Genomic DNA, 27,839 nt, shown 5'->3' with positions numbered 1-27,839 from the left:
GTTTTAACATTGGGAATCTGCCCAGGGAACCGTGCACATACATGCAAAGACACATATATGCAAAGGCACATGTATGCAAAGGCGCATGTATGCAAAGGCACATGTATGCAAAGGTACATGTATGCAAAGTCGCAACCACCTATTTACAGTAGTGAACAACTGGGAAACGTTTCCCCTTATGAAGTATAGTTTAGGATGTTTAAGTACATAAAAATACACTGATTATATGTAATGGTTTATAAAGTCACCCAATATACCTTTAGTTAAAAATAGAAAACGAACAAGATATTAATTTTGAAAAAAATATGATTAAAATCATTTCCAAAACACGACAAGCACCTGATACCAGTTATACTATTTTTTTAAAGGAATTAAAATCATCCAAATTCTTAGTATTCTAGGTAGTTAATTCTAGGTCATTAATTTCAATATTTGTATCATGCACATTTAGTTTGATATTCTAGGCTTAATGCAATGTATTGAAGAATGAACCAGGAAACAAAGGAAGAACACTCAGTGTAATTTAGTATTCCAACATTAGAATCCGCTTACACAACAGTGTAGCTTTTATTCAAGGTTTGAGCTAGACATGTACTTACTCCCTCTGCTTTTATTTACTTAGTAACCAGTGCTCTTTATAGAGCTTTCTTTCCCTAAAATAATTTTTCATTATTAAGCACTTCATAATTTAGACGAAATGGGCTGAAAACTAATTAGGGACACAAAATATAAATGTGCTGCAAATTTATAGTGTGTCAGTAGAAATGCTTCTTAAACATTGGTGCAAAATGGATAAAAATATCTAAAGATTCCTTAAAGTTTGAAAATGTACATCAGATACATGAAATAACCAATTTGTAAAAATGTTTGGACTCATGTCTGTCTGGTAAAGATTATTGGTTTTATTTTTAAAGTTTTTAAATGATTGAGGAGAGGCATTTTGATTAAACCCTCAACAACATAAAGATATATCCCACAAGGATAAATTAATGTTTAAAATTTTTCATTTGTTCTTACTTTTTAAATAAAAATCTATGTAAAAAGTCACTTAAAAGAAATGTTACATTATACTGTGCATAAATATTCTCATGTTTCCATACTATTTAGTGAGAAATATATAGTCTAATTAAAAAAACAAATGAAGTTTAACAATTTGCCTATATATGGGTTTTTAGGATGACTGAGCTGAATTTATATGTATGTGTGGACACACATACTTAACACACACACATATGTGTGTGCCCAAATGCACATTTACAGCACAGTATTCATAGTTACACTTAATATTAATAGTAAATCTGATATGGGGTTTATTCCTGTTTGCAGGATTTCTGGGTCAAAGAGTATTCTCTTTGAAATTTGTTCAATATTTTTGTTGGTCTTTCATTATATTTGAAGTAATTCCAATAGTCTATAAGCTGGTGTTCAAACCCGGGGATGTGTGAGGCCAGGGTGTGAGGGCAGTACTTCCTGTCTCTCAGTGGACGGGCCAGCTGTACCCCAGAGTCCAGCCCTGCATCCCTCTTCTTGTGCAGATAACTCAATGAACTCTCCCTTGAGTGGTGTCCCACGTCTTCTATTGAACCCCATTTCTACAAGGATAAAAACATGTGCTTGTGGAATTTGCAATGGACGCAGAGTGTGATTTCAATAGATGCAAATGTGTATTGGGGTTGGTCTACCGTTTTCAGCTGGGTTTGTGGGCAATGTCAATCACCCAGGCTACTTGTGTGTCCCTGGGTCTTACATCGTGGTCTATGATTGCAGGGCAAGAAGGCGATGATGAAATTCAGGAACTCCATGGGCAATTCCCAGAAGCTGGATTCCTACCAACTTCCAGACATTAACATTTACCAGATACCTGTCCCCCCGACAGCCCAGCCACAAGCAGGAAAGATCTTCAGGGAAAACAGGTTCGAGCCTTGGAGGAGGAAGAGGCTACGTCCCATCACTGCTCCCAATGGCTTAGAGCCCCTCTGCACCAGGGTGATTATGGCTCAAATGTTCTTTTATTACTGTAACACCGATGAGGTCACACCAACTGAGGTCTGTAGTAGAAGAATTTTCTAGAATCAAGGACAAAACTGCATTGCATAAAAAATCCAATATTTTTGTAAGTGCATGAGTGAGTTAAAGGAAACATCTGGGTAGTTCAGCCGAAAAGCTAGTTTAGCATCATCACTGATAAGAGAACCCTCATGAAGTCTTGTGGCCAGATTCAGTTTGACTGACTCCAACTTTTCCCTCTTAATTAATTAACATTTAATTCATGGATTTAGGCATAGCTGGAGAGTATAATAAATATTATCAAATTTTACTTTTAATGGTTTATTGCAAATTAGTGAATATTGCCTACAGTTTTGTTTTCAGGGTTCTTTGAAAATGCTGGGCGTTGTCCCATATTTCCTCAAAGCCTTGGCACAGCACATGTTTGTAGGCTTAGATGAACTTTAAACAGCTCCAGTCTTGTACGAGAGCAAAGGACTTCTTTTTCATTTGGTAAATACACAAATTAATTACATGGAATCTCCGTGACTCTTAGCAGATAGTGGGATGGACATTTTCCAGAGTGAACATCAAGTGGTGAAGTACCCAGACGCATCCACCCCCTGCATCCGCGCTCCTTAGCCAGTCTTGTCTCCAGCATCCCTTTCCACTCTCAGCTGCTGCCCCCTTCTAACCTTCTCAAAAGGCCAGGACTTCTTTTCCTTGCAGTTTCAAATCTCCTCCTTTCAATTTAGTTTTCTACAGTTCTCTCTCTCTTCCTGGTTCTGTCTCTGGCAAAGCCTTTTCTGTCATCTGTGAAGACTCCTTCGCCCTGCCTGCCTCATCTCTGACTGATACTGTTCTCTGTAGATTGTGTCTTTGGCCTTCTTGGCACAGCGTCTCTGCTTTTTACACAGCGTTATCAAGTCTTTTCTATGTGGACTACACCTTAGACCGGTTTTCTCTTTTCTTTTACATTTTAAATGTTTATTCTTTGAAAATTTCATACTTAGCATATTTTATGTTACATGCTCCCAACTACCTCTCTCCAGTGGACACTCAAGCATACCAACTGACTCTGCACACAACTTCATGTCTATTACTATTATTATTATTATTAATATCCCTGGGGCCATCAGTGTTGATCATTTATAAATTATTGTGGAGCTACTGGGTGTGTGTGTAACCTATCAATGGCCGCATACCCAAATAAAAGTGACTACACCTCCCCACCACCACCAACTGTAAAAACCTCCTAAGTTGGGGTTTGTGGGAACTCAGACACTCATCCCAACCCACGCTGGAGCAGTGATTGACTTGTGCAGGCAACCACAACTGTGTGAGCTGGTGTGCTCCAACACTATCACGACTATGTGAGCGGATGTGTGCTCAACACTATCATGACTGCGTGAGTGGATGTGTGCTCAACACTATCACGACTGTGTGAGCTGGTGTGCTCCAACACAATCACGACTATGTGAGCGGATGTGTGCTCAACACTATCATGACTGCGTGAGTGGATGTGTGCTCCAACACTATCACGACTGTGTAAGCAGATGTGAATACCAACACTACCAAATTTTAGCTAATTAATTAATTATTCAAGACAGGATTTCTCTGTGTAATAGCACTAGCTGTTCTGGAACTTGAATTGTAGACCAGGCTGGCCTTGAACTCACAAAGACCCACTTACCTCTGTCTTTGAGTGCTGGGATTAAAGGTATGTATCCCCACTCCAAGTGACTTTTTAAAGATTGTCTCAAGTGTGTCTGATAGATTTTTGGTATTTTGTATTTTCCTTGACTCTAAAAATTTTATTTCCTTTTTAATTTCTTCAGTAACCTGATAATCATCCAGTAGTGTGTGTTTAGTCTCCGTGTGTTTGAGTGCTCTACGTACCATCTATGGTTTACAGTGCTGATGGTATCTAGCTTTGTTCCACTGTGCTCTAATAGAATATGCTATTCTAATTTTCCTATGTTTGTTGAGACTTTCTGTGAATCCCAGTATGTGGCCAATTGTGGAGAACGTTTTCATGGATTGCTGAGAAGAATGTCTATTATTCAGTGCTTGAGCAGAATGTTCTATAGATTCCTTGTAGGTCCTTTGGATTTGTGATGTCATTTAACTCCAATGTTTCTCTCTTTATATGACCTGTCTACTGTGAGTGAGGTATTAGAAAATATTATCACTGTGTTGGGATTGTTAATTGGTTTTACATCATTTGGTATTATTTAATGAAGTTGGACATGCCTGTGTTTTGTACATACATAGTTACAATGATATCTTCCCTTGCAGAACATTCTTTATTGGGTATGAAGTGCCCTCTTACTGGGGAATTGAGGCCAATTAATTTACAGAGTTGCTATTGAGATATGTATATTAATATCTGTTATTTTGTTTATTGTAGGAAGACCTCACTTGATAAGCAATTGTTCTATATTATTATTAGTTCTTAGGGACCCCTTGTGTGGTTTTCCTCATTTCTAAACCAAACTATTTTGTATAGAGCTAGCTTAGTGATTAGAAATCCTTTCGTCTCTTTTTATCATAGAAAATTTTTATTTATCCTTCAGATGTATTAGATAGTTGTGGTGGGTAGAATAATCTAAGTTGACAATTGTGGTATTTCAGATTGTGGAATATTCTTTTCGGGCCCTTATGGCTTTAAAAGTTTGTGCTGAATAATGAACAATGATTCTGGTTGACGTTGACTTGGTCTCTCTGGCAGTTTCCAATAGTCAGTCTTTATTCTGTGCTCTTAATATTTTAACTATACTATTTCACAGCAAGTTTCTTCTCAGAGTTTATTAAATTCTTAATGTCTATATACAGGTGCTCATCTCTTTTTCTTAAGTTTGAAAATACTTTCTATACAATTGGTATTATAATTTGTTTTACCATTTTCACAATCTGAAAATATGAAAATTAGTTTTTTTCTTCTTTTCCTGTATATTTAGTCCTATCTAAGCCTTTGGTAAATCCCCATCACACATGCGAATTATTATCCAGGAAGACTCAGAATGCTCACAATTTTATGGGCTACACTCCCTCGCAATCTTACTTCTGCAGTGCGCACTGATAACCTTTGATTCACAACTGCAGAGGTAGTTCCAGATCATGGGACTGCTGGGTGTATGTATAAACATGAGACCTCAGGTGCAAGCTCACTGTGGGTTTTATAGCATCTTAGGAATCTGGATGCATGTTTATATTAATGTGTTAGAATTAGAGCTCTGAGATAAAACTGCACATCACTGAGGATGTAGAGAAATAGCTGACTCTACTTTAGAACTGTTTTCACTCAGCCATTTTATTTTAGCTAGAACAGAGTAGAGGACTTGGAAATGTTTATCTCTGTATTAGCATTGGATTTCAACTCAGATGACAGCTGAAATTTTAGCTAGCTAAACTTTCCAAATTAGGAACTGGTGTACATATTATATGATAAAAATAATGATTATGATATTTGGTCACCTATAAAAGATAAAAGCAAGGAGTTAAATATCTGTATCATCTATCTATCTATCATCTATCTATCTATCTATCTATCTATCTATCTATCTATCTATCTATCTATCTATCTATCTATCTAATCTATCTATCATCTATCTATATAAATATCTATCACTTATCTATCTACATATCTATCATCTATCTATCTATCTATCTATCTATCTATCTATCTATCTATCATCTATCTATCTATCTATTATCTATCTATCTATCTATCTATCTATCTATCTATCTATCTATCTATCTATCATCTATCAATCTATCATCTACTAGTCTTCCAGATCCCTCCATTGTTCTTTGTATATATTTTAAAACTTATTATTCATCGTAATTGTCTGATCCAGTTTCTCTCCTTTGCCCTCTAGGCCTGATACTCTGTTTCTACACAGTCTATCCTATTGGTGATTTTCCCCCTGAGGTTTTGATGTGTTTTGTGTGTATTATTAAGCTTTTCATTTCTGACATTGTTTCAGGTCGGCTTTCTTTCCTGATTGTATCTCATGGAATTCTGCTTTCATTTTCTGCACTGGCACCCTCATTTTATTCATCTGCTTTTGTTCTGCTGAAGTATGGTGAATTTTTTGTGTTGTGATAATCACACTTACATACATGTATGCACACACATACAGTCATACACACACATGATCGCACGCACACACACACACACACATGCATGCTGACATTGAAACACAAAAGCATGTGCACCTATGTTTTTCCTTTTGGGAATTTTCTCTGCTAAGGATAGAACTATCCAGTCTACCCTCTAGGATTCTAATCATCAGCGTTTCTTCCCTGCTTTCTGCTTCCTTGTACTGATGCCTTTCTGGCTGGGGGAAATCTTTTTAATTTTCCACACATTCTATTGAGATTTTTGTTCTGATGCCATATTTATTCTGTTCTTGTGTGTTCATTGGCCATCCTTTTATAAAATACTTTATTTGGGGTTGGAGAAGTGCCTCAGTGGTTAAGAGAACTTACTCCTCCTGTAGAGAACACTGGTTGGATTTCCTGCACTCACAATTATTCATATATATATATACAAATATATATATATATATATATATATATATATATATATATATATATGCTTTTAGCATTTTGGAATTTTAGGTATAAATCCTGGGCTTTTAATGTAGTCTGTTTTCAATATAGTGGGCAATGGTTTGTGTTTAATTTGATTTGGATATCTGCCCCATTAATGAGTTTAGCCCACCACGTTCGGTATTGAGACATTTCTTTGGTAACATTCCTCGTGCTGTATCTACCCCTTTCCTGAAGGCTTTGCTTCTTCCCTTCCAGACACGCCTTGCCAGGTTCATTTCTCTTACCTTGTTCTCTCTCACACCTGTGACTTGATTTTGTTCTCACCCTCAATCTGAGCATCACTGTGACTTCAGCCTCGATATTTCCTTCTCTGTTCTGACAGAGCCGTCTTCTCCCAGGGTTTAACAATTTGCACATACCTTCTCCAGGTCAGTGCAGCCCGAGATACAAAGGCATCATAGTAAGAAATCATGTTTCTTCATCCACTAATGGAGAAGATTTCAGTTCTGCCCATCTTCCAGTTCTCTCTCCCGCCCCTTCCAAGCCAGCCTGAGTTACTAATTCAGCTGACCCTCAATTTCATGATACTATCATTTCCTCTGGAAATAAACTTATCTTCAAACTACATACTGTTTTTCCTTCATTTAATTGTCTGTTCTTCTATATGAGCTCTGTGAACTTTTAACAAAATATGAAATTTTATATTTAGTGCCAATGCTAACGACATTTATTATTTAGTGAGCCCTTAGAATATAATGTTTAACATACCATATATGCAATAAGCCTCAAAAAGACTCACAATTGCTTAACTTTGGAGATGAAGCAAATCAGGTTAAATAAATGATCCATGATCACAGAACTCATTAATATCATCTTTAAACAGCACAGCAAGCTGAACTGTTGTTGCAATCATCAAACTCAAAAGTGATTGAAATTTATTTTCTCCCATTCCTTGAGATTAACTGTAAATGGTCAGCTGTTTTCTTCAACAGAAAAACCAATTAGACTTCTACATGATAATCCCAGGCACTTGACATACATACTCATTTTTCTTATAAGGACCCCTGAAGGTCCAGGCACCTCTCAGAATGAACCAAGACAAAGGTCTATTTTCTTTGCTCACTTGTAAAGATGAAGTGATCACGTCAAAAATCGTCATTGTGTCTTGATCAATATCAACTCAAAACAGAACATTAATATTTATTCCGTCCATTTGTTTGAATTTTTATTTGAAAAGTAGCTGAAAAAGTCAAAAGTACTTTCTAACAGAGGAAGAGAGGAAATGAAAGGGAGAGAGAAAGAACTTAAAGCAGAAAATAACAGAATTTGATCATATCCCTATCATTTACAAAATTCACTAATCTGTATGCTAAAGTCCTTGAGGGGAATTTATTGTGTGACATTTTTTATTCTTACGCTTTGTATGCAATGACCCTTTATAAATATTTTCTTATGGGGTGCTTGGAATTACATATCTCTGTTCTTTATATTATAAAGTCGTGTGGGAATAGGAGTCCCATGGGAAGACCTGCAGTCACTACGTCTGCATTTTTCTGTCATAGGACCCAGGGAGGATTTACAAAGCAGCACCGCACAGCAATGCAGTTATCACAATGATCTATTTTGGGAAAAATGTGCACCTATCTTATGAGGACACAGACTTTCGAGATGAAATCAAGATTTACCAACAGCACTGTGGAGGAGAGAACCTTTGTATCTACAAAGGCAAACTGCTGGAGAAAGGTACAAATCAATGTGAATTTTAAAAAAGAAGTGGTTGGGTTGATGTTCCAGATAAACTGCTGTTGACATAATATCGAAATGACTTCAACCACTTTGTGAAATTATGCATATCCAGGGAATTAGAAACCAACAGCTGCCTAAAAGCCAATCTAGATTCACAGCTCCTTGATTGAAACTTAGCAGCAATTACTCCTGCAGATCGTAGGAGAAGGAATTTGGAGTTGTTTAACCTGGTAACAGATTAATTTTGGGACAGAGATATATATGATCACTAAAATGTTTCAGGAATATGTTGTCTACAAAATTATGAGTTAACTATTTGATTTGCTACAGTGAATGACCTTATAGGTTTTCATAAGAAAAAAATTACAGGTTGCAAATCTGTTCTTTAGAATACATGGGGGCAGAATTGCAAATTAATAGACTCCGTGATGAGTCATACCTAAATAACTTGATGTCAAATTTTTCTAAATGCTTTATCTAGTATTAAGAAAAATCCTTTGATTCTAAGTCCATACTCGTCAGAATAAGATGCTTTTGTTAACACACATTCCCATGCACTGTGGTCTTTCCTTGAATAGTTAGCTTAGTAGGGCAGCCATGAGAGGCAGAATGCTTACAAAACCGAGCTCAGTTCTTGCTTGCATAGGAAATTCTCTTCAGAAAGCATTGCTAGTTTTCACAACCATATAAAAAAATCTTGAAACAGACTGAGGAGCTGGGAAAGGACTTTGGTACACTTATAATTCTCTTTCCTTTTAAATTTCTTTCACCTATCAAAAGGAGTGCTTCAAAGGAAAACAGATGCAAACGTTTGAAGCTATAAATACAGTGACATAGTTCGGAATCACGTTTTAAGCCTCCCAAATAAACAAGACACTAGAATGTTGTTTTCAGTTAAATTAAAATGAAACATGGCTCTCAGTTTGCTGTTACTATTTTTTACAAATTTGTCAAAATTGTCAGAATTTGCTCTGGTGTTGTGTAGTCCATTTCAGAGTTCATTCCCATCACTGCAGATGAGGAAGAAAAAGGTTCTCTGAGCTGGAGTAGCTCTTGCAGGGTTTCTGCCTAGCTCTGGCCGGCTATGAGTCGGTGATACCTCAGTTGGCCTCAATAGCCGAAGTACTAACCTTTTTATAGAGAGAAGGTTGTGAATTCCAGGGAGCTTGGCATAAATTGGGGCGCATTCATACATCCTTCCTTCTCTTAACTCAAGCAGCTTTGACACAATTATTCTTTAAAAATATGATGTTTGGGTATTAATTTGGGAGAACTGATGAAATTAGCTATTATCTAGAGTTAGAATGTCTATGTTTAGGTATCTATGCTCGGAAGAGTTTCCTAGCTTCTGTACTGCACTTGATTCAACAACATGTATATAAAGGACCGTTTGGTGGAGAAGGTGACTTGTACAAACGAAGTCTTGTCTGGGTAATCTAATAAACAGTGTACATGGTCGCCCAAGGGTGTGGGCCCTGACACTGGCAGGGAGGGTGCTGCTGGGCACGGTTGTTTGTGTACATACTGATCCTGTGTCATTGTTTTGAGACACTGGATAATTTTACGTGACAACATGGAGTGAAGACTTAAGTTATTGATTCTGTCCATGCTGTACCCTGGTCTCAGCTTGTCTTATCACCAGGACAGGAATTGCTCAAAACCGAAGATTTGGTTTGTTATGGAGCTATCATGAGGTTCAGTAACCAGAGTGCTTTTTCTGAGCTATCAAGAATCTGCCCTTAGTTGTGTGTGATTCTGTGAGACGTCAGTAGGTTCTTAGGTTTCTGTGGAGAATCAATAAAAGTCTTTATTCATACTTTTGGAATAATTCACTCATTAAAATGTGGCACGCTCTGGTTTTCACTAGGCTCTCTTTTGTCTGCTCTGTGCCTAGGGAAGATGCAGGTAGACTGGATTCATGGAATAGGTGGAACCCACTCTAACCCAGGCTGCTTCCTGAAAACATAGCTGTGGACGGCTGCTGTGGCAGCCTCATTGCCAACAGCTCCCTGTTATGGTCTGGCCTGTTGCTTTTAATAATTAAGGCCCTAGTCTTTGGGAACCTCTGACCTTCCCTGTGAGCTGCTTGGAGATAGCTGCTTATTAGTGGAAATATCATAGGCCAAGGGTTTGTTGTCTTCTGCATCAAATGACGTCAGGCTCTAGGGGCCAGAAGCTTCTGGGAGTTTTCCTTCCTCTGACCATTTAGAGTACTGGTGTGAAGACAGTGAGTGTGGGGAGAGAGAAGCCCTGGGCAGAAGGACACAGATGCTTTGTCCTCTCTTTTGAAGTCTGATTTTAACATGAAGTAAATGAGACCCACTTTATCTTGTCGGTCTATCTCCAAAGATATATTTTTTAAGGAAAAGATTTGATGCCCTTATTTTATAATCCAGTGCATTATTCCTCTGAGTCTGAATTATAGATTCTTGAAGGAGATCTCTGTACACCAAGTCTGTCTCTCTGTCTGTCTGTCTCTCTCTCTCTCTCTCTGTGTGTGTGTGTGTATCATCTATTTATCCATCCATTAATATGGAAGAGGAGTCTTCTGTATACACAAATCTCTCTCTCTCTCTCTCTCTCTCTCTCTCTCTCTCTCTCTCTCTCTCTCTTCTCTCTCTCTCTCCATGTGTGTGTCTGACATCTATCTATCCATCCATACTTAGTATCACTTTTTCCTTTAGTACTGCAGTGGTATCTACCATCAGTGAACAGCAAACATCGTCTTGGCATTGCAAACACTCTACCGCTCTTTCTAATATCAAGTATTATGACATGGATAGGCTGGGGACCTCCAATCCCTGTCATCCCCAGGTTCATCAGTGAAGGACTAGGACAAGGACTCCAACTCCATGTTGTCTGGTCTGCACTCCTCTGTACTCCACAAAGAAATCACCAAGTCAGGGGTGAGAGAAGTCACGATATGTTATGATATAAAATTCTAAACCAACAGAGATAAAGGCAGAGGATACCACATCTTGTTCATTAAGTTTGAAAGCTATGAAATAATCAAATCATTAATATCAGGGTGGATGGAGGCAAGGCAAGGGACTGTCATGTCTGGCAATTGAGTCCCCATGTCCTTCCCCTAAATTTTCTCTAGAATATTTGTTTTGTTTTTATTTTATGTGTCTATATCTGTGTCTCCATGTGTGTATGTATACATCTTTGGAGATTCTGAGTGAGACCAGAGGATGTTGGATACCCTGGAGCTGGAGTTACAGGGAGCTGGAAACTACCTTATTGATGTGGACTCTGAACTCTGAAACAGCAGCAAGTGCTCTTGACTGCTGAGCTATGTGTCCAGCCCTTCCTGGATTGTCCTAAGTGTACCTTCTCCTGGTGGGCACTTGAGTTCTAAGGAACCAGCTGAGAACAAGGGATTGCAGCATGTGGATACAGGTTCACTTGCAATGAAGTTAAACTGCCCTCCAGCCTGATTGAAGAGTCTGTTTATCATTGATACTGGTAAACCTTTGAGGCCACTGTGTCTTAGCTTTTTCAAATGCTCACCTTTTTCTTAGTTTAATTTCTCCTCATGAATACTAAGGTGTACAGGATGGGACTTTCTCAGGTCTAACACTTTAAGACAGGCAGCATTTGACTTAGGAAGGTTACACAGCTCACAGTAACATACCCACAGACACTTTCAATAACTCAGCAGGAAAGAGGTTCAAATGATGACTCACAAGTTCATTATTTGGGGGCTCCTTTGCCACTGTGGTTGGATCTGAAGGAACCAAGATGAGTAGACTAGCCTTGCCATCCCAGGTTTTACAAATACACTGCACAGCAGGCATCTGAACTGGGGCTCCAAGACGTGACGCCTCCAGCAGCAGCACCCGGGAACTTGCTAGAAATGCAATTTAAAAATATCAGAATTTGTCATCAACTCTACTGAAACCCTTTGGAGTGAGAAACTCTTTGGAAAGGGTTGACTGTCCAGCTTTTAATAGTGGTTCCACACATTAAAGTTTGAAAACGTCCAGCGCAGCTGTATTTTAACAGGTTGTAATAAGAGCTAAGGTGGGGAATGCATGTGTGGTAAAGGGGTGGAACCCCCTGAGGGCCCCCCTGGAACTGGCATGTGCAACAGGATTATGAATTATTCTGTAGAGCACCTCTTAAGTGGGACTTTATTACAGACAGCTGTAGAGATCTAGAGTGATTAAGACAGCATTACAAACATCAACGCTCAGTTTCTTGGTAGGATGCTTTAAGAAGGTAGGGAGAAAAAGAATCTCAAATGCAAACGGAAGTAAGTGTAGCTTGGAGTTGAAATAACTCTCAACAATATAATTGGTATCACAATTAGAATATCTAATGCTGGAGTTGAAATATAATGCTTGCGTGTGAAGGTCTGTGGCGTGTGTGCTCATGTGTGTATTCGTAAATATGTGCGGAAGCCAGGAGGTGACCTTGGTGCCACTCCTCTGGCGCCATCCACCTTCCTTTCTGTGAGACAGGATCCCTCACCGCCCTGAAGCTCACCAAGTTAAGTTGGCTGGCTCCCCGGTACTGGGATTGTAAACAGGCTCTCCCACCCTTGGCTTTTGTTGAAAAATAGTCTCTGGAGTTCAGTTGGTCTCGTCTGCTCACAAGAAAGCATTTGACCAGCTGAGCTTGGCAGCACAGTGATGCTCCAGCAAATGTGAGGTCCTGATGTCACATCAGTAGTAAAACAAAGTTCTCAGATAAAAAGCATGTTCTGGCCGGGCGATGGTGGCGCATGCCTTTAATCCCAGCACTCGGGAGGCAGAGGCAGGCGGATCTCTGTGAGTTCGAGACCAGCCTGGTCTACAGAGCTAGTTCCAGGACAGGCTCCAAAGCCACAGAGAAACCCTATCTCGAAAAACCAAAAAAAAAAAAAAAAAAAAAAAGCATGTTCTGTAGCACAATATATTTTTTGAAAAGAAAAACTGTGATTTATAAGACAAGATATGAAGCCAGTTGCTCTCAGGAACGTGTGTTTTTGGTTTCCAGACACTTTCCAGTTTATCTCCAAGCGACACCATGGCTTCCCCTTCAGCCTCACCTTCTTCTTGAATGGGATCCAGGTGAACAGGCTGAGCTCTTGTTGTGAGTACAAGCACCGCAGGAGCTCGAGGCTCGGAGGCAAGCGAGGCTACTTTGGGTTTGTGAGTGTGGAGAAGGCATCTCCTTGCTACAGGTATGGAAGCACACGTCCTCGGCAAGAGTGACTGCTTTGCCATGTTGCCATTTGCTGATGCTTTTCTCTATACAGTTCTTAAAGAAAGAGAATCACTATATACAATCATAAAACACAAGTTTAAGATTGTCAACTGTAGCCATAAATGCTTGATTTTGAAATTATAAGGTGTAATTTCTAAACGTATTATGTTTAGAATGGTCACATTTTATATTCTGTCTCTCTTCTCATCTCTTTTTGCCTCACACTGCCTTAAATTACACCTGTGTAGGGAGAGGGGCCTTTTTCTTCATTTCTTTCTTGTTATTCTTGATAACAGCCCAAGGCAAGCCCCCCATACCCATGTGGTGTGCTATCATCTGCCTGTGTGTATGTAATTCCCAGGCTATGCCTATTGGAAACATGTCCACACTCCTAGGTCACCTACTTTTATATCCTTGTCCTCGATATGGTATTAGGTGTAATGACTGCTCTTTTTTTTTTTATCAACTTTCATGCTGGACAGCCTGTCTGGGTCTGGACTTATACTTGGAGGCGTTCTTTTAGTTTGTTTTTTCTTCAAAATATTCCTGAAGAATCGACTCAATATCAAGTTAGGACAAAATATATTCATGAAGCCATGACACTTCTTCCTTTTCCTAGAGGCAAAACAACATACTAATAATCTGATCAATACAGGTCTAATAAAAATAAGCATGAAGAAGAAAATGAGGCAGGGGATTTATGGGGTGAGCAGGACCAGGTTGGGGGAGGGTGCTGTGCAATGTAACATAATCAAGAAGCAGCCCAGTAACTTCCTTTGGCAGAACTCAGATCTCTTCCTCCAAATAGCTTCTCAACTGGAAGCCCTGTGAGGAAGGCAGAGGAAGCAGTGTTCTTGGTGTGTTCAACTTGTTGATCAGAACGAAGTAGAGAATGGAATAGTGAGGGAAGAGGCCAGAGAGGCAGTGTGGTTGAGTCCTGAGGAGTCCTGAAGTCCTTCCGAGGTCTTTGAGTTTACTCTGAAGTTAGAGAGTCTCTAAAGGAGGTTTTGAACAAAGTTCTATAGTTGAAGAAAACAGTGGAACTAAATATGTGGGTAGGTTACATATCAGTGTGGTGAAGACTGGTGTTCCGGCTTTTCACACTGCTGTGACAAGTATCTGACAAGAGCAGGGGGTGGGGGGAGGAAGAAGGGTTTCAGTTTGGCCCATGGTATGAGGCGAAGGCCAGTATGGTCAAGGAAGTACAGCAGCAGGAGTGTGCAGGAGAACCCACAGTTAGGAAGCAGAGAGATGAATGATGACGCTAAATTAGACCATAGGCTGTGGGATGGTACTGCCTCTTTTCAAGTCTTTCCCCCTCCGTTAATTCTCTCCGGAAAAGTCCTCACACATACACAAAGGTGAGTCTCACTGATACCATAGATGCTTCTTAATACTTTTAGGTTTGACAATCTCAATTCTCCATCCCAATAGGAGCCTTACTGTCAACTCAGTGATGCTTATTGGTGATTTTGAGACGAGTTACCCAAGCAAGGAGGCAGGGATGGGAACTTGATCACAGTGGCCTCCCTGTGTAATGAGTTAAATAACATTAGAGAAAACTTCTTGTGGGGAATCTTCCTTTAATAAATGGTATTTGTGTGGCTCCCAGGACTGTATAGGGTGTGAAGGGTCTTTTAGTTTTCACAACAGGAGATCATGGCATGAATTTATGTTAATAGATAGTACTGGTGCATGGAAAAAAACTTGAAGAAACATAAAAAGGGAAGTTAGTAGAGTTTAATCCTTTGGTAGATTTGAGAAACTGGGATTTAGAGTTCAAGCAGAATTTTTCAGTCTTGATTAAAGGAGAAGAGAGACCCGCATAGTGGGTGTTAGATGTTGTGTGTGCCAGCCCCAACTAGGAAGCCCTGTCCATTCTTGACATTTTCTAGAATAAGAATATTTTTCCCACTTGAGGTTGAGGAGGGGCTGGAGGTTTTAGGGAAGAAAATAGGTGTGAAAAAAATCTAGGGACTAAGAGAGTTCAAGGTCCAATGCAATAATATCTGCATGGTCTCTGCACCCACTGGGTGGCGTTCTGCCTCCAGTTCAGACACCCATTTGTGTGCAAGCCATTTCAGAGATTCCCACTGAACTCTGTGGAAAATAAATGAATTTATCCTCAACCATCTGCGTGAAGACAAGGTGTTTGTGTGAGAAAAGTCCCCTGTTAGGCTCCTGTGTTTGAACATGGAGTTGGTGCTGCTATCTGGGAAGGTAATTGAACCTTTCAGGAAGGAAGCCTTCCTGGAGGAAGTATGACACTGGGGGAGGGTTCTGAGGTTTTATATCCTGGCTCCACTTCCTGTTTTCCCTGTGTTTTCTGTGTGGATGAAATGTGAGGTGTCAGCTTTCTGACTGACTGTCCCTCCTTTCCTGGATGGACTGTATTTCTCTATCTCAGTAAAAGTAAAGGAACTAATACACAGAATATTCTCTGTGTAATAATAATTGGGAGATGGAACATGTGACTGTTGACATCCACTCTTCTACTCAATGCCTTCTAGTTCCTCTGCAATTCTCTGTTTTAACATGTGGCCTGTCTATTTATTCTCTTGCTCTTTGCAAGAATATAAAAAATAGTTAAGAGATTAAAGAGTGAGGCCTTTCACCTTCAAATGATTTACTTACAGCTCTCAGAGAATAGTGACAGGTTTTTTTTTTTTAAATTAACTTCAAAACCACACCCTCCAAAGACAATCGTGAATGCTTGGCTGTCTCCCTGTCACAGTTGAGGTAAAGGTCCCCTCATAGTGACAGAGATGAGCAAGGTTAAGTGGACAAGACTAGAATCCTGTTTCCTTGACTTATGCTCCACTTGAGGTGACTTCAACTATTCCAGTCATTTATTTGAGCTTCGGTCATCAGAACCAACACTTTGAATTACACTCAGAAGCTAAAGATGGAGTCGGTGATGGAGGAGCCAGATGTTACTCGCTTTGTCCAATTCCCTTCTGCAGATGGGCTATCAAAAGTCTGAGCTTGCAATCAGGAGGTCTCAAAGTCTTCACACAACCACAGTGCGCATTCAAAGTAACAACAAATTGCAGGTTTTAGGCGCTGAGTCTGTTGCCACCGATCAAGGAAGAACTGTTTGCACAGAAGACGGCGCTAGTGGGGAAAGCCACACATTAAACACACCATCACAATGGGAAAAGCCCTTATCATGCTTAATTTGGATGAGACGCTTGGTTCTCCTCCTCTCGTGCCTGACAGCCTGATATGTAAGTGGAGAGCCAGTCCTCTCACCTTTATTACACAGGGAGGTGCTCAAGTGTTTAGTGGTAGAATTCCGTTATTACTTTTTTGGGGGCAAATTGATTAAGAGCAATTCCCATGCAACTTGAAGACTGAAGATGGTTGAAAATTCAGTAAACACTTCAGTTTAAGAAATTACCTGGGCTTGGAGACAAAAGCATCCCGTAGGCAGTCACTTCCTGGGTCAAACCTCCTGTTATATCCTTGAAGGAGCAGGAGTAGGTTTGAATTCTCTGACCTTTGGTCAATATGAAATGGATCCACTTCTGTGGGTCCTCTCAATACCTAGAACACCAAGTAACCACACCCTAGGTCAGGATGTCTTGTTTGTAGCCACACCTTAAGTCAATAACCTTGAAAGAGCAAGAATAGGCTTAAACTCTGACCTTCAGTCCAGGTGGAGCAGGTCCACTTCTGTGGGCCCTCCACACGATATGGAACATGTCTAGGTAGCTCACCAAATTTGACTTGCCATGACTTCTACAGGTTGCTTCCGTTTTTGAAGAACAGAAGCTTACGACCAGAGAATCCACAGGAGATTGCAGAGAAGGGCTTCAAAAGGCACTTCTTAAAATCAGTAATGGAAATTCTGTTGAACCAAATGCAGACTCCCACAGTACTTAAAGGGAACAACAGTGGACTGGCTTTATTTCTTAAAGACTAATCACACATGTTGAGCCCATCTTAAATGCAAGGTGTTACCATGTTCTTAGAATGAGGAATTTCAAGGACAATAGAATCTTTTTTTCTGATTATTTACATAAGTATTTTTTAAAAGCTTCATCTTTATTTATATGTACTTGTATGTGTATTTCTGAGTATATGACACATGCGTGTGGGTGCCTTCAGAGGCCAGAAGAGGGTATTGGATTCCTTGGAGATAGAATGACCGATGGTTAGGAAGCACCCAACTTATTCTGGAAACCAAACCTGTGTCTTCTAGTCCTCTGTGAGAACAGAAGGACCTCTGAACTACTGGGCCATATAGACTCCAGTCCCTTGAGTATATAATACCTAAGGACAGATGATCTATCTGTTTATCTATCTATCTATCTATCTATCTATCTATCTATCTATCTATCTTCTATCTATCAACCTATCTACCTATCATCTATTTATCTATCTGTTGAATCACTACCTAAAGTACCTTTCTATTTATATATAAATTAATATATATATATGTATATATATATAATGTTTCCTGAGGCTTTAAGATATTTTTTTTAAAAACATTTAATACTGTAGTTCTTGGCTGATGAGAGTTTTAAATGTTTTCTTATTATGGTTAAAATTAAGAATTTATGTTCCCATACAAGATTTTTATATTAAAATAAAATGCCTCATTTTAAATCATTATATAAACACACAAGGAGAATATTCCTCATAATTTTTATTAGAATATGATACACATAAGTTATGAGGTGTGTAACTCTGCCAGTCTACTAGAAAGTTTAATAAAGTCTTCATGCTGTTATTTCTCACAGATGCATTATTGCCATGGGCCTTGACAGAAAACCATCTTCAACAAAACCTAGGAAGGAAAAGGTTGCGGAGAAAAAGGAGGAGCCACTGCAGAAGAGTCAGGGGAAAGTGAGGAAAGAGAGAGAGAATGCACCATTGAGAAGGAATGAGGTGGAAGGGAAAGAAACCTCGGTCTCAGCCACTTTTTCAGCTGAGGAACTAAAATCAGTGGTCGGAGAAGTGAGGACGGCTATGGAGGAGATGGAATGGAAGGACAAGTCAGGACAAGATGTTTGGGAAGAGGACCAGGAAAACACTTTTACATACGGTAACTAAAAGCAGATTTCTCTTGTTGCTGTTGCCTTAAGCATCTGAGGATCATTTAAGACTTTCAGATTGATCTGTGGACTATTGCTTAGCTGTGATCTGTAGACAGCTGGGCCATGCTTCTTTTACTGTTTCCTGTGAAGTCCCAAGTTCTTTTTCTGGCCTCAGAAGTGTTGAGGTGCTTTCTGTGGGAAGGAGGACATAAGGAAACTTCTGTCCTGCTCTCCCGAGTCAGAATCCACTCCTGTAGAGACCATTTGTCCAAACGGAACTTTGTCTATGTCTTTAGTTTTTGAATATGATTATAGGAGCAGCATTGACCCACTTCAGCATTGGTGAGTACAATCCGTGGGAGCATTTCTTGCTAGGATATTACACATGGACAGCAGCTTGTATGCAGTTCCAAGTCCTAGAACCTGTCTCTCTTGCGTTTCTCTTTCCCTGTCTCCACTTCCCTTGCCCTATGTCTCTCCCCCTTTCCCTGTCTCTTCTTCTCCCTATTGCCTTGTCTTTCCCTCCCCTTACTCCTCTGTCTTATTCTCCCCTGACACAAATATGTAACACATGCAAACACAGTCAGATGCACACACACACATACACACACTCACACATCTGCACAGGGGAAGCAACGGTAATATTGCCAGGCTCTGTGCAGTGGGTGGTGCGCCAGGCCCTCTCCCTGCTCACTCTCGCTTTCTATGTGAGCCTTGTTTCTAGCTCCATTTTACATCGTGGAAGATGGGTTTCACTCCTGCACAGACATAGCAGAACTCAGATCCATGCCTTTGTGGATCTATTCTCAACTGCTTCAGGTACTGCATGGCTGCATGTGATATTCCTAAGGAACCAGGAAGAGTGCACTGAGTGTTCCTCACAGAGGAGCAGTGGCCACAGGTCAGGGTTCCCTGGGGAAGGTCTGGCCTCTTAGAATCTTGTTTCTTATGTTACTATACAAGGGTTTCAGAAATCCTAGGGGGAAAACCCAAGTGCTGGGCCTCATATGCTGGTGACAGAGATAAGGGGGCTATTTTAGCTGGGATTTCACTCACAATGCTGGTGACAAAGATAAGGGGGCTATTTTAGCTGGGATTTCACTCACAATGCTGGTGACAGAGATAAGGGGGCTATTTTAGCTGGGATTTCACCCACAATGCTGGTGACAGAGATAAGGGGGCTATTTTAGCTGGGATTTCACCCACAATGCTGGTGACAGAGATAAGGGGGCTATTTTAGCTGGGATTTCACCCACAATGCTGGTGACAAAGATAAGGGGGCTATTTTAGCTGGGATTTCACTCACAATGCTGGTGACAGGGATAAGGGGGCTATTTTAGCTGGGATTTCACTCACAATGCTGGCACCTGCTCACTTCTCTCGGATCTGCCCCCATGTCTTACTCTTCCCTCTACTGGTGGCTGCAATGGTACAGAGAGTTGCTTCCCAGTGTTTCCTCTTGGAAGACAGAAGACTTGAAGAGTCCGGGCTGAGGCCCCTGTCCTTTGTTTTCCTCTTTTACAAACATGGCTGTGTAAAGACCATGCCCTTTGGACTGGGTCTATCATCTGTGTTGATGAGTTAATGGGTTTTAACTTCCATTTCCATGAGGACCCAGAGAGAGACCACAGCTCTCTTCCTGGCTGTGGCTGATCATGGAACTGGAGCCGGGTTAGGGGAGATGCTAACAGAACCTCTAACTGCCACATTTGAATGCTTGGTGCTCCTCCTTGTCAGTGGGGATTCAAGATAGCACTCTGAATGCTCTAGACGAACTTGGGAGGATAGCAGAAGCTGGTAGCGGAAGGATGCTGAAGCCTACACCAGTGGCTCATTCCTCTGATTGAAGCCAGGAGTGGGTGAGGCAAAGGTAGCTCACCTTGGGCTCTTGTGAAAACGGAAGGCTGGTAGCTGAGGGAGGACTAGGCTTTCCTGGGGATGACGGAACGGGTAGCACAGGGTCAAATTTTATGTTTTGTGGAAAAGCACAGAAGCCTGTCAAAAGCAGGATGCAGGGCTGTTTCTGTGACCCCTGAATGTTTCTTCTTTATTTTGCGTCATTTTAACCATGCCTGTAACTGCCCTGATGGTGGCCCCTGTCCTACTCTGATTTAGATTGGATACCACTGGTAATCTGTGTTGCTCCCAAATAGTAACACTTTCATGTGATTTGTCCTGTTCCATGCCAGCCCCTCCACTTCCGGTGACAGCTGCTCTTCCTTCTAATCCATATTTCTAATGACCTATTAGCTCTGGACGGGCTTGAGTCTTGCTGCTTCTAATAGCACCTTGGCTCTGTGCTAACTATGATGTGTGGAGAAGCTGAAGCTTAAAGATGTTACATTGCCTGAGGTCACATGACTAAGAAAATTCTATCTGGATATAGGACACATGACCAACTGATGTCCGAACCCTCACATATCACTACTATTTCTTACCATGGATTATTATAATATTCATGGTCTGTCAGACTCCTGCTTATCCTGTGACTAACAGCAAATATCTACAAAATAATAAGTATATGGGGCTGCGGAGATGGTTCAGTGAACTTGCTACACAAATGAAGACCTGAGTCCAACCTCCCACGGGCCGTATAAAAAGCTGGACATCATCCCACTCAATTGTAACCCCAGCACTTTGGGAGGGTGGAGCCAGGAGGATCCCTGGAGGGTTGTTTGTTGCCAGAAGCCTAGCTTCAGGTTCAGTGAGAGACCCTGCCTCAAAGGAACACTCTGGAGAGTATGAAGGAATTATGACGGAGGTGACAGAGCAGGATACCTGATGTCTACACGCGAGCACAGGTCACACATACACAGTCACAAAGGAACACTCTGGAGAGTATGAAGGAATTATGACGGAGGTGACAGAGCAGGATACCTGATGTCTACACGCGAGCACAGGTCACACATACACAGTCACAAAGGAACACGCTGGAGAGTAGGAAGGAATTATGACGGAGGTGACGGAGCAGGATACCTGATGTCTACACGCGAGCACAGGTCACACATACACAGTCACAAAGGAACACGCTGGAGAGTAGGAAGGAATTATGGCGGAGGTGATGGAGCAGGGTACCTGATGTCTACATGCGAGCACAGGTCACACACACACAGTCACACACGCACAGTCACACCCCTAATAATGTGCACGTGTGTATGCTCTGCAAGTAATCTCAGCTCTTCTTACGAAGTCCTTCATGCACACTCTAAGGTGACATCCTGCCGTTTCTTTGATCCCATTCCACTTAGATATGCTGCAGTTTCTTATTGAGGTTTATCTCAAGGTGCTCTACCGATGCCTGGAGTCACACATAATGCAGAACCCTGTACATATTTTTATTTATTTATTATGTATACAATGTTGTGTCTGTGTGTATGCCTGCTGGCCAGAAGAGGGCACCAGACCTCATTACAGATGGTTGTGAGCCACCATGTGGTTGCTGGGAATTGAACTCAGGACCTTTGGAAGAGTAGGCACTGCTCTTAACCTCTGAGCCATCTCTCCAGCCCCCCTGTACATATTTTTAAACACACATATATTCCCATACAAAATGTAGCTCTTATATTAGGCACCAGAGATGAACATGAGTAACTCCTACCATAGTATAATTATGAGAATACTTAGTGAGGGTGGAGTGGGGTCTAGCTCGGCGGTACAAAGCTTGCCTACAATCACAAGGCCCTGAATTCAGCCTCCAAAGAGCAGATGGATTCTCTAGTAAAAGGTTTTTTTACTTCTGGAAATTTCCATGTAATATTTTCTGACTGCATTTGAGCATGCGTGAGTCGAGTCACACAAAGTCAAGCTATGGACACAGGGGGAACTGCCCTGAGTACCATTTCACACAATTAATCATGAGTTCTAAGTAAAAACCCGCAGGATGAACTAGTGTCAGGAGCAGCCACTGAGAGCTCTGTATATGATGCGTGCACTCTTTCTTGTGTACAGAAATCCCTTTTCCTTGGCAGAGACTGGAGATTCCTTCATGCAGGAGTTATCTTACTGCTAGGTCTTTTTCCCCCTTCTCTTTTCTTTCTTTCTTTTTTTTTAAATTGCACTTTGATGCTCTTTCACACAGAAAAATTTCAGTTAAAGCTTACTAATTAATTAATTAAATTAATCAAAGTTTCAGTTAAATCTTATGAAACTGCCCCAGGGGCTGAAGAGATGGCTTAGCTGTTAAGAACGCTTGCTGCTCTTGCAGGGCACCTGGTTTCAGTTCCCATCACCCACCGTAGGTGGCTCCCAACCACTTAACTACAGCTCCACAAGATCTAAGGCTCTCTATAGCCTGTGTGGACACATACATGGTACACAGGTGCAAAGACACACGCACGCACACACACACACGCACACACACACACACACACAAATAAATAAAAATAAAATCTTACAAAAAATTGCCCCGTAAATTGCCCAGCGATATTTGAATACAAATCTCTTTATTGTCTTTCTGTTTGCTCTTTGCATGTTGAAGCATGCACTAACCGCCTCACCCTGTCCTTGCATCTATGACTTTGTTTACAGATATTTACACTCCTTAGGTGTGCAAAATCTCACGTTCTCTCGGTGTGCCCACTTCGCTATTTCTACCACACGTTTGTTCTCACAACATAAACACTTTCTATGTGTAGGGCACCTACGTCAAAATTAATTTTCTTTGATTGCTTAGGGTGGTCAGTACTCGAGAACATTACCCAGGAGGCCCCACCACCAGGAGAGATGGAGTGTCTAATAACTAAAACACATAAACATTGGGAAATCTTTATTTTCTTATATCTTTTAGGTTGAGGATAATTGTTTAGTTGCTTAATTGGTTCTGCATGAGCGCCTCTCGCTGTCTGTCGCTGGCATGCTGTCACTCTGAGATTTTCAGTGTGGGGTGGGGAATAAAGAGCAGACAATTAAATATGAAAGGTGAAAAATTATAACCACGAGAGACAGCTGGAGCTTATATGATGTGGCAATTTGCTTTCCCTGGTACAAATTTGCTCCATCCCTGTAGGGAATGAAGTAAATCGGAGACTGTGACAGCGATGTTCTGTTTCTAGAGTTTTGATTCTGAAGCTGTAATTATTTTGGGTGTCGTATGAGTGAACACTGTACATGGTTCCTGTTGTGGCTAAGCTACGAAGCCATCTTTAAATCTTTCCTCTGTGTCCTTTTGGGGTTCTCAGCAAACTATTCACATACTATCTCTCAGGTCCTTTGGATGTGATTAATTGAATTTTTCCGCTTCACTATTCATTAGAGTGATACCCAAATATTTTGAACAATCTTTATATGAAATATGGCCTCACTAGGTCTGCAGATTAACTTCCATTATTGTGATCCTGTTTTCTTCATTTTTAATTTACTTCCAATTTATCCTTCATATAAAGTTCCCCTCTCTCCATTTTGGTCATTGTGGGTAGTGGTGTCCATTTGTAAATGAGCCCTTATTAGCTTCCAGCCTTGTCATTTAGGTTTTCATTTCTTTTTGTGCTCTTGTGTGTAGCAGATTGCAGTCTTTGATCATCTGCTGTTCCTCCTCCCTGTTCCATAATTGTGTGGAAAAGCAACAAAGAAAGACCCAGAAAAGAGAGGACAATGGAGCCAGAGTTCTCATTAGAGTGAAATGGTTGAAGCTCCCAGAGTTCTGTTCTTATTGTCACTGTGCGGAGTTTCTTCTTTCAGACTATGAAGAAGATTTCGAAGTGGATGAGGAAAAGCAAGATGAGAGAGCTGAGGATGAGGGTCAGGCTGAAGATCAGACAAGCATAACATCCAAGTCGCCCGAGGAAGGAGAAAAAGATAATTTCAGCCTTGAAAAGGAGATTGAAATCTCTTCAGAGAAGGCACCCGATGCCCGTGCCTGTGAGAACGGCGAGGATGACGGCTTGGACAGCGAAGAGGAGGATAAACAAGGCAGGTTACAGAGTGTTATCAGGGTGCTTTTGACTTTGCTTTCTGTAAGGTTAATAAGACAGAGATGCAGAGTTACCTAACCCAAGAATCCCCCAAGAATCCCAGCCAGCCATGCCTCAGTGAGTTTCTGAATTGAAGATCTCTTCCTTAGTCTGTTCGCTTTCCTAAGTTTGGGAGATTTTAGCAAGACATTAGATGGGCCTTGCAGTAACCTGTGCTTTGTCTAGTTAGAAAGGTTGTTATAATTTTTTTATCTCAAACTATTTCAACACACACACATACACACACACACACACACACACACACACACACACACACACACACACACACACAGAGAGAGAGAGAGAGAGAGAGAGAGAGAGAGAGAGAGAGAGAGAGAGAGGAGAGAAGATTCCAAGTAGTCCCCTTAAGGGTACTCCAGAGGGCTACTGAGGCAGACTTTCCTTCTGGGCAGGAAAAGTCAGAGAAACAGTCAGCAGCATGGCAGGTCCGCCCGTTGTTTCCAAAGGTCTTATGTAATATGATTGATGGGTAGCCCACGATACCTGCTTGCAGCCAGATTGACGCTGGTTTCTGGTGCAGACAGAAGAACATTTCAGCCCATTAGAAAATGTTAGTCCTTTATACTTGACGTGCAGCCAGTGGTCTCAACGCTCAGGGCATCCTAAAGGCCCTTTGGGGGGCACTGGGACTCACAGAGACTCACAGGCAGGCTCTGTCAGGATGGTGCCTGTCATTTCTCCCTGACAGTGGGAGTGACAGAGTCAGCTCTGAGGGAGGAGAAAGAGTCTTCTGCAAGTGGACATGACCGGAGTAGCCCCTGGCCCACACTTAAGAGCTTCTATTCACTGAAAGGATAAACTAAGCAAGAGCTTGTGCTTTGGGATGTTTCTCTTGTTTTTATTTCTTTACAATTCTGCCATGAACACAGACAGGGTGCTGAGCTACTAGGTTCATAGGAGGGTTTGCAGGTTTAACCTCTTTCAGCTTAAAATGACTGTAAGTGTTCAAAGGAAAAATAAAGATCTTTTTAGGTAGGACAAGACTTTTTAAAAGATTTTAATTCACTTAAGTTCTGTCTAGTGAAACAAGGGACACATTTCCTATTTTGTCATCTGAAGGTCTTCGGCCTATGATCTGTGTCTTTTAGTTAAAGAATTCTCTTGGCAGCTCATGGGCTTTTATCAATAATGATAAGAATGGTCACACTATATTTGAGTCTTTGTGGTTTTGGTATTTGTAACTACAGAATGGGGTCACATTATGGGTGTATTTTGAGTTGCTGACTTTTTTAAAGCTTGCTTTTCATTCCAAATTATTTTCTATATAAAAATATCAAATTTTGATTTCAGGAATTATTAAGATACTATAAAAATTAAGCAATCAAGTTGATTATGAATAAACGTTTAGTTTGTAATTCACTCTCTTCAAAATTAATTTATGATGTTTTTCTGTTAGCTTAGTGGGTGCACATGAATCTACTGATATTTTAATTATCATCTTCTGCCCCACAGCCCCTCCATTAGTGCCCCACCACCCACTCAAGTCACAGTCTGGCAGGGCTTCTGTTCCCACAGCCACAGCTCAACTGCAGTCATGATATGTAGGTTTAAATTAAGTCTCTATCATTCTATTTGTCAAGAAGACTCAGGAGTCAAGGCTGGAGTGAAACCTACTCCCCAGAGAGGCTGAGTAACAACTAACTAACCTTGCTTTTTGACCAAAGAGACCACAAGAGACTTCTTCACTCTTCCCAGAGCCAAAAGAGTTCAGACTCTAGTCCCCTCCCTTTCCTTCCCTGCATCGTCTCTATCCAAATTGCTGGCTTCTCTATGGTCAATTCTGGTCAGCTGATCACTGGCTCCACCCCCTGACTCAAGGTTTAACTTTATTTGGCAGTCTCTGGAATGTCAGAGTGCTATCAAAATATTCTACAACAAATTTAAGCAAGCTTGTTCTAATAGTTAATACACACGAATTAAAAGCAAAAAAGAGCAGCCTTATATAGAGTAAAAGAGAAAACAGTTTTGTTTCAAACCAGGAAAGGGTTCATGAGGATGTGAACAGCATCTTTAGTACTAAATTGCCCAACAGCCAAGGTAAAAAGCGAAAGAAACGCTATTAGAAAATGCAGAATGACGGTGATTCGGTGTATTTGCAAATAAAACTGACATTCATATTTATTACATTGCTCAAACTTTTAGGTATTTTAATATGTTGAGATCGATCTTTTCTGTAGATATTTGCATTTTAAGTTTCTTACACAAAATTTGTGTAAAATATAATGTGTCAGTTTGAATATACAAACGGAGTTCAGTTCATAGTTCTTTATGACTCAGACCTAAATAATTCAATAGAAAATGGTGCTATCGTATAGAAAAAAGTTTCATCTTAGTCGATATTTTCAAAGGAATTATCCAAGTGATTTGTCTGTCTATAAATACATTAAAATTAATTTGCTATAAGTATAAGCGATTAGGAACACAGATGGCTTGGGTTTTCATGTCTGCTGTAACAGGGTGAAGATATTAGGCTGTTGCTGTCGCAAAGATCCTGTGAACTCCTTGGCTCTCTAGTTGTCTGAGCTTTGTGCTTTCTGGTGATCAAATAGATTTTCCTAACATAATAAGCTTTTATCTTCACCAAGAGAAAGGGATGGGCAGGTCTTCTTTTCTTCCTTCCAGGGACAGCTCCGAGTATCTGCGCCATGACTACTAAATGCCAATAGTGACGGAGAGTCTGGCGCTGACTGCTGTTGTGTGTACCTGGCTGTGCTGTAGCTCACCTGGTGACCCCTGCTCAGAAAGACTGAGTTCCACAGTGCCTGTGTGTGTGTGGGGGAATTGCTTCATCTACCTTAAACAACCTTCAGAGCAATTACTTCCCCCTTTTTATCTGCATTTTGCCATACACAAACTGGCAAATAGTGGAATCAAATAATTCAAAAGTCATATAGCCAGGAAGTTCTGCAATTCATTCGCAATTATAACCAAAGCTCAAAGCCTGCACTTTGGAGGAAAGATAGGTTTCTCAAAAGCAGAACATATCCATCTACCTACAATTAAAATCACCATTCAGCCTGGTGAAAGAATTTGTTTCCTGCAGTTCTACAGCTCAGAGGCCTTTTGGCTTCTTTTGCTACTTCTGCTTTGTTTTTACAAAGGGGAAGTAAAAACAGAATTTCTAAATTTCCCTAGATTGTCCTTTCTCTCCATGAATAAATTCTCTCCATTCCTAGGCCTTGCAAGGTCTCCCTTCAGTGACTCTGTCCACTGGGGCAGATTGAGTTAATCCCTTTAACCCTATCCAGTAGGAGGTCAGCATTCAGACATTCCCCATGTATTAAATGTTGTCTCTCAAATTACACAGATGATTAGCACAAACAACCATGCTAAGAAAACCAGG

The 27,839-nt window shown here is 40.7% G+C and overlaps 1 protein-coding gene across 1 annotated transcript in view; it reads left to right on the top strand.

The window, feature by feature from the left end:
* The window catches only part of Erich3 (glutamate rich 3), a 99,463-nt gene that overhangs the window by 43,037 nt on the left and 28,587 nt on the right, over positions 1-27,839 (top strand). The window contains exons 7-11 of the mRNA XM_075981032.1: positions 1,768-1,986; positions 8,109-8,289; positions 13,276-13,462; positions 18,231-18,535; positions 24,204-24,434. Of these exons, the coding sequence (XP_075837147.1) occupies positions 1,768-1,986; positions 8,109-8,289; positions 13,276-13,462; positions 18,231-18,535; positions 24,204-24,434 (1,123 nt within the window). The remainder of the gene's footprint in view (positions 1-1,767; positions 1,987-8,108; positions 8,290-13,275; positions 13,463-18,230; positions 18,536-24,203; positions 24,435-27,839) is intronic.

Source organism: Microtus pennsylvanicus, chromosome 7 (genome assembly GCF_037038515.1).
Source record: "Microtus pennsylvanicus isolate mMicPen1 chromosome 7, mMicPen1.hap1, whole genome shotgun sequence".
NCBI classification, from domain to species: Eukaryota; Metazoa; Chordata; class Mammalia; order Rodentia; family Cricetidae; genus Microtus; species Microtus pennsylvanicus.
The sequence above is the reverse complement of the archived record's forward strand: the minus strand, read 5'-3'. Positions and strand labels throughout refer to the sequence as shown.